The sequence below is a fragment of the Neolamprologus multifasciatus genome, chromosome 1 (assembly GCF_963576455.1).
Source record: "Neolamprologus multifasciatus chromosome 1, fNeoMul1.2, whole genome shotgun sequence".
NCBI classification, from domain to species: domain Eukaryota; kingdom Metazoa; phylum Chordata; class Actinopteri; order Cichliformes; family Cichlidae; genus Neolamprologus; species Neolamprologus multifasciatus.
The window spans coordinates 16479301-16486987 of NC_140439.1; the positions used below are offsets into that span (position 1 = coordinate 16479301).

At 38.1% G+C, this 7687-nt stretch overlaps 1 protein-coding gene across 1 annotated transcript; it reads left to right on the top strand.

Annotated features, from left to right (window-relative positions):
* Nucleotides 1–3425: 3425 nt before the first annotated feature.
* Nucleotides 3426–6236, top strand: LOC146525530 (uncharacterized). Its single transcript, XM_085161131.1, has 6 exons — nucleotides 3426–3669; nucleotides 4475–4565; nucleotides 4700–5010; nucleotides 5115–5173; nucleotides 5289–5346; nucleotides 5503–6236. The coding sequence occupies exons 1-6, from the start codon at nucleotides 3474–3476 to the stop codon at nucleotides 5625–5627; spliced, it is 840 nt and encodes a 279-aa protein (XP_085017257.1). The 5' UTR covers nucleotides 3426–3473; the 3' UTR covers nucleotides 5628–6236.
* Nucleotides 6237–7687: the final 1451 nt, after the last annotated feature.

The following is a 7687-nucleotide window of genomic DNA, read 5'->3' on the forward strand; positions in this document are numbered from 1 at the left end:
AACATTCAGAAAGGCCAGGATAAAACGTATTTTTATATGTGCAAGCATTATGCTTAGCTGAGACCGCATGCTCCAGTGGTTTTAATACCCCATCATTGAGAACCAGCAGCAGACAAGTTGTTTTTATGAACAAGTTATTATGATATCTATAACAGCCCTCTGACTCCATTATGTTTACATGGAGCTCAACAGTATTAATAACACTTTGTTTAATCTGTCACATAAAGTAAGTGGCATGATTACAAACAGCTACGATAACTGTAAACAGTAGTTTGACCCGAGGATTCTGCCCAAGCACTTTTTTTTCTGTTTTTTGCTTATTAATGGCCTCTTGTTGATGTTGGCTCCAAAGCTGCACTCACAAAATAAGTTCAACAGCTTTTGTAGTTTCATAAGAGCTGGATTCATCTGCAGGAAGCCTATGCAATGTAACTTTAATATATTTAAATATGTCTTGTAATTCTTATTATATGTAAATTTGATGTTTAAAAAATATGATTTCATTAAAAGCATTGTTCAAATGAGTGGTTTTTGTGGCTGTAGTTTGTAGATTTCTTGTCATAGAAGAACTTTCTCCTCTGGACTCTGCAGAATTTAAAGTCATCTACAGACCTCCCCGTGCTCCAGTTAAGAAATTGAACCAAAACAGGAAAGGCCCACACTGATGAGAACTCCTTGGCTTGGTGACAGTTTATTTGTGCCTGGGGTCTTGGTGTGTTCACTACCAGACTAAAAGTAGAATTAAGCAGGAATTCAATATAAATGATGTACCAACATTCTCCGTTTTAAGGGTAAGATGAAGCTGATCGGACTGATCAGTAGTGTTTCCAAAATCCCTTGAAAGGAGAACAAGATGTAATTGGTCTGTTATCTCAGATGATGAATTTTGTTTGACACACAAACTGTTCATAGGAGAGACTGCTCATTCAGATCAACCTGTGCTGCTGAAAAGAACCGTTGTCATAAAGTTTCTTGGGAATAAGCAACATCTGAGAGAGAGCACAAAGATTCAGAAATATGATGCATATAATGTACAGTATCAAGACCAGTTGAGATAATGTTGCACTAAATTTTGTTTTTGATACAGCTGCAAGAAATTATAGAATTTACAAAAACTCGCTCAGCAAAAAAGGAGACCAAGACATTGTGCTACATAACATAAATGTATTTCATGCTACATAACATAAATGTTATGTAGCATGAAACATAAATTTCATGTTTTCATACATGAAAACATGAAATTCTACCATCAGCTTTCTAAACAAACTACTGCTTTTGAATACAGCTCTCTAAGTGTCCGGCTCTTGCTGCTGAGAGCACATGAGCTTTCCTGGCTCTTAAAGTTCTTGATTTTACAGGAAAAGCTTCATTTTGTCACCCTACTTTCCTAACAGGCCCAGCCAGTTTCAAACTCTGGACTAGAGTGGCATCTAGTGGACAGTTAGAGAAGAAGCGGTTCATCTTGATTTTCTTGCTTACTGTAGTTGTGGGGTTAAGCAAATGGGTTCAAGGTGTTTAGATGCAGTTACATCAGCAGGACAACATCTTTGTCCTGTTAGACCCACATGTCCAAAATCCGATTTTTATTCTAACACCATAAAGAAGGATTGAGGAATGTGCCTAATTAGATGACATGATCCATTCTTCCATTTTCTTCTGCTATTGCAATTCAGGGCCAACACATAACCATTCACACTAATTTTAAAATCACAAATTAACCTTAATTACAGTAACTGCATGTTTTTGGACTGTGGACCCTGGAGTACCAAGAATATGCTTACCACTCGGAAATGCTCTGGCTAGATGGTGGATTTGACCCAGGACATTCTTGCTGTGAGGTAACAATGCTAAACACCGTGCTTTACTGGTGACTGGGTGGTAGGGTAATCATCTTTAATATAAGTACCCTAAATATTTGAACAAATATAACCACATTTTATGAAAAGAACAATATTTATTAATATTTGAAACACGCTTAACTTGGGACACAGGAATGATTGTAGAAAAGTTTTCTTCAACAACTGCAATACACATGTATATTTTCAAAAGGTGACATCTCTGGCCCCTTTCTGGCCCCGGCACAGTTGACTACAACACTTTCTTCTGGATTAAGCATCTCATATTCTCTTATTCATCTCTTATTCTGTGTTTCTCTTCATCCACTAGGATTGATTTTCAGTATTGGAGGGCTGAAAATGGACTTTCCCACCCCGTTCATGAGTGAGGTATGAAAAACATATGAAGCTAATTTTGTTAAGCACAGTGTTATTGTGAATTGCCCCTACATAAAATGAACTCAATTGGGCTGAATTAAATTTCTTTAAAACATAACAATATCGTCCCCTTCAGAAAGCCAGCATGATTGTAGCTAAAAGAGCCTGGAAATCACCATCTCTCCCCTTGTTTAGGGTTTGGCTATGTGACAGGATTGCACATTTGTGTATTGAAGAGGTTCGCTATCATCTGGCTGACACTTTTGAATTTGTTGAAATCTCTGACCCTTTCCTCAATCATATTAACAGTGATTCAACATAATCTGTAACTCATTTGACTGCACTTTGTGTTTATGTGAAACTACACCTCTGCCGGATACTGATTCCTTTCTGGACTTGTTCCCCATATCTTCTGGGCTCAGTGAACTCCCTGTCTAACTTCACACAGAAGATTATCTTCTTTAGACTCTAGCATTTCTCTTGAACTTTTGATTTGGACTGACTAAGCAGTCTTTCTCTCTGCTTAGATGTTGTTGTTTTTTCACCTTTTGTCTCCTGTGATTTTATGGTAATTTGAAACATAAAATCTTATAACTAAACAGGGAGAACCATGAAAAAAGTGTTTTTTAAGAGTAATCTGGCAAAGAGGATAGCGGAAATTGCAACAATAAAGATGTTTTAGTTGGCCTGAAAGAAGTAACGTGTTTTACCAAAATAAATAAGACATTACAGGCTCTATAACGGATAGAGCGTTAGCGATAGCGAACCGGGTCCGGATCGGAGTCCACATGCACAGCGAGTTTGGAACAGATCATGACTGGACCCGATTTGGATCGGTCGTTTCCCAGCTCATCTAGCCCGGATTCCGCCGTTGATTATAAGCTAGAAGGATGCCCGCTAATGTTTGGCTCGAGTGTCCTAAAATCACACTTTCCCTCTGAGAAACAGTTTCATTACACTTTAATACCGTATTTAAATGACCGTGGTCTTCCTTCATTCTCATATACGTCACAATTTTCTCACAACAAAATCAAACAAATTAGTGACAGTGAATATGGAAAAGTTTTCTTCATTCACTGCAACACACCTTTGCACATGGGCTCGTGAGCGCATGTGTTATACTATATGAATTTGGACAATATGATGCGGTGTTTATAAAGGGAATAAGAAGGAAAAGTTATTTAATTGAGAGCAAATTTCATTTAAAAAAACAGATCTACGCTCACACCTTTGCGCGTGCGCACACGAAGTGCTGCTCTTATGGAACGCGCGTGCGTCATATTCGATTTGTGCATGTATCTGTTTGTAACGTCACTGAAAAAGCTGCGGTTTGAAATTTTTCTTCTGCACCTAAATTTTCTGGTTCAGATGAGTTCAGTGAGAAGCGCTAAACGTCTAAATTTACGGAAAAGCACACTTAGTGATTCAGTTTCTTCAACTTTCGTTTTAAGTGAAGGTAAGTGCAATCTTTAGACTAAAAATCAACAAGTACAAAAACAGAGTATGTTTTAGCTTCACATCTTACATTTAATATTTGTATTGAAATCAAATCTGAACATTTTAAAAATGATATCCAGTTGAATATGTCAGAAAAGCACTTTTTAGTGCATTCTACTGTAAAGGTGATTTTACTGCTTACCTGTTAGACGCAGCTTGTCTGATAAATATTGATTTCCTTTTGTATATTAACTATAAAAACAAAGAGTTTTTCTTAAAGACCTTTTTATACAATTTTAGGCCAAAATTAACTATAATATCTATCTATCTATCTATCTATAAACAATGAGTTTTTAGTTCTAGTGTGAATGTCTCTAAAGACTTTTTGACAGGATTTTGGGCCAAATTCATTTAGTTGCTTTGAACTTTATTTTACTGCTGTGGTGATTTCCTCTTTTTCTGAATTTTAAAAACTACATTGTGAACAAACAAACTGACATGTGAAAGAGATTTTGTTGCAAGAAAAGCAAGAAAATGTTGTGATATGTTGCTATGATATGAATCATAACAATATGAGGCTTTGGTTTTGAAGACACTGGGAAAATAAATTTCTTTAATTAAGAGCGGATTTCATATATGGGTGTGATTCAAATATTATTCTGTTCATTAAAAACAAAACAAGCGTGAAGTTTATATATAAGAGAATTTGCACTGATTTGTACAGAGTTGCTTCTGATGGAAACATGCTCAAATCATAGTTATGAAGTCTGATAAGCTTTGTGTTAGAGACTCACTTAACCCCATGTTTCCCTTTCATTTTACAGCCATGTTGAGAAGAAGCCAAAGACTTCAGTCTAACGGCTATTACGGCAGCAAAGGAGAGCCGTTAATCTCCTACAAGGACACTTTATACAGGTTAGTGCTGGTCTACATGTTCTTTGTTGTCATCCACTGACATAGATGCATGTTTTGTAATCATAATCCATTTGTTCTTCCATGTACATTTTTTCTTACATGATTTTGTTTTTTCTATTCTGAATTTTTAAAAGGCGACAGCCTCGTCCCCGTCCAGTCCCTAACAATATTGACCGAGACACAGCTGAATACAACACTGTTGACTGTGACACTGTGGACTACAATAACGATGACTGTGACACTGTGGACTACAACTACGATGACTGTGATACTGTGGACTACAACTATGATGACTGTGACACTGTGGACTACAACTACGATGACCGTGACACTGTGGACTACACCACTGATGATTTTGTTGACTACAGCAGTGGCAGCAGCAGAGGTCTCTTTAGAGCCATCAAGGCATTGGGACTTTTGGTCCTCATGCTGGCCTTGTGTTTTGGTAAATAATCTCCTTCCACAAACAATTACAGTCTTTCTAGTACTATGTGCTTTTCTTCTGGATTAAGCTTCTCTTCTTATTCTGTGTTTCTCTTCATCCACCAGGATTGATTTTCAGTATTGGAGGGCAGAAAATGGACTTTTCCACCCCGTTCATGAGTGAGGTATGAAAATCATATTAGGCTCATAATATATTCCCTGAAAATTAATCAGATAATGACAGTTTAATATTGTCATGAAGCTGTTACGTAAACGTAAATGGTCTCTTCTCAATTGTAGTACTCGGTGAGCGGACATGAACGGGTGGACAGGCAGGTACAAGACATTCAGGATACCCGTGAGTACACTCTACCATTAGACACATGCACATAGACTACTTACTTTGCTATCTGTATATCCTCCCTCATAATAATCACAGTATTTCTAAATTTACCATCCTGTCAAAAGTCAAAAAACTTTTGTCTGACCAACTCATCTTTTTTTTGTCTCTCAGGACCACAGTGTAGATTTCATCCGCTACGTCACGCTGCATCTACTGAACAAGTGGTGCAATTGCGAGGATTCCTGTCTACGCAGCTTTCGAGTTCAAAGAAAGCTGGCACAACCAAATTCCCATGAAACCATCTTTAAAAGAAAAGAGAGGAAAAATGTGAAAGTGAATCAGACTGCAACACATATTTAAATATTGTATCAGAAAAAAAATGTCCATTTAACCCATTTTTTTTTCTCCAGCGAACGTCCATCCCACCAGGTAAGACATGTCTGATTAAGATGTTTGCAGTCTGATTCACCTCACCCCCAACCAGCCGTGGCAGAGGGCTTGCCCCTCCCTGAGCCTGGCTCTGCCAGAGGTTTCTTCCTGTTAAAAGGGAGTTTTTCCTCTCCACTGTTGCCAAGTGCTTGCTCAAAGGGGATCATCTGATTGTTGGGGTTTTTCTTCTCTTATATTGTAGGGTTTTTACTCTACATATACAGTGCTTAACAAATTTATTACATCACCTGTCATAGAAATAAGAACACCCCAAATTTCTTAAACCTGTAATTCTTACATTAGGTGATGTTCGACTAACTTTGTTAAGCACTGTGTTATTGTGAATTGGCCCTCAATTGGAACTCATTTGGACTGAATTAAATTTCTTGTAAAACATAAAAATTCTCTAAATTGTCTTCACTGGAAATTTAGAGATATTTTTTAAAACAACAAGAATAAAATTTTAAGAAAATATTTTTCATGTCTTTTGGTATTCTTAATTGTCAGAGTATATTAAACAAGCGTGATAACACTATGGCCAGAGGATTTCAATTTTGAAAATGAACATTTAAACTCCCAAAAGTAAAGAAAGTAAAGTCCATGTTGCATGTGCTGTGATATGAGAAGCCTTCACTGTGATGCAGGCTTTGAGGTTTAGTGAGGTAACTTCAGGTTTAACCATGTGTTTGTAGTTGGGACACCAGATAGACCAGGGGTCGGCAACCTGCGGCTCCGGAGCCGCATGCAGCTCTTTAGTCCTTTTAGTGCAGCTCCGTGTGGCTTGGGAGATTTTTTTTTAAGTAAGTAGCTGAAGTGTATTTTATTTATTTTAGTATTTTTTAACTTGTAGTTCTAAATTGGAAGATTATTGTGATATTGAAATACAAACATAAAATTATATTCTATTATTTTTTGATCGCTCAAAATAAGCGTCACACTTGCAGAAGCAGGTGTACCCGCCGAAACGCCGTGCATTTATCGAGACTTTCGACCCCAGGTAGGCCAATTATGGATCTTCGGATCCACATTATGTCAGCAGCTATTCTCCACCGTGAACTATGTTAAAAACAAACACCGCTCGCGCCTCACAGATGACAGCTTACAGTCCTGCGTAAAGATGAAAGTCACTTCGTACAGCCCCAATTTCCAGACGCTGTGCGCAGAGGTTCAGGAGCAGAAGTCCCATTGTAAACATACCACGGCAGACTCGATGATGTTTCCATGAACATGCTTTTCAGCATCTCTTTATTGACCATTTTTCACACACAGTTGCTGTACAGCCGGCTGTAGCGTTTCAGCTCACAGACCGACACATGCCAACTAGTGATGTGCGGATCGATCCTGAAATATCGATTCCTCCGATACCAATCATTTATGTTCTAGAATCGATTCTCACATTAAAATATCGATATTTTAGTAATTTAGAGTAAATTTGTAGTTTATCATCAACAGGAACACAGTGGAAAGAAACTATAACATTCGGATTGTCTACATTCAAAGGAACTACTTCCTCTTCTGCCTTTCATAGTCATGTGCGAAATACGGCTGTATAAATGTCTCGCAGCCCCTTGGCGTGCTCACTCACAACTGAGTGTAATTGGAGTCATGTGCGGATGTATTTTACCTCCACAAACAGCTGAGACGTTGTTTGCGATATATGTGGCATATATGTATGCTCCAAGAGTGAGGTGTTGTGGCCATACTAGGGAGACATTCAAAAGGGCTGTTGGGGGTATGTGTGATAAATACATTTTTCAGCGTTTATTTATCGGATAAAATACGTTAAATGTCACCGTTATTATTGGCTGGCCCGGAAACAGCGGGGGTGTCCAAATTCAGAGGCTGCTTCCACCTGAGGACCCGGCCTTCGTGGTCTAAAGAAAGCCGGGTAGTACGTCACAGGCTCCCTCGGTGGAGTGAAACTCTT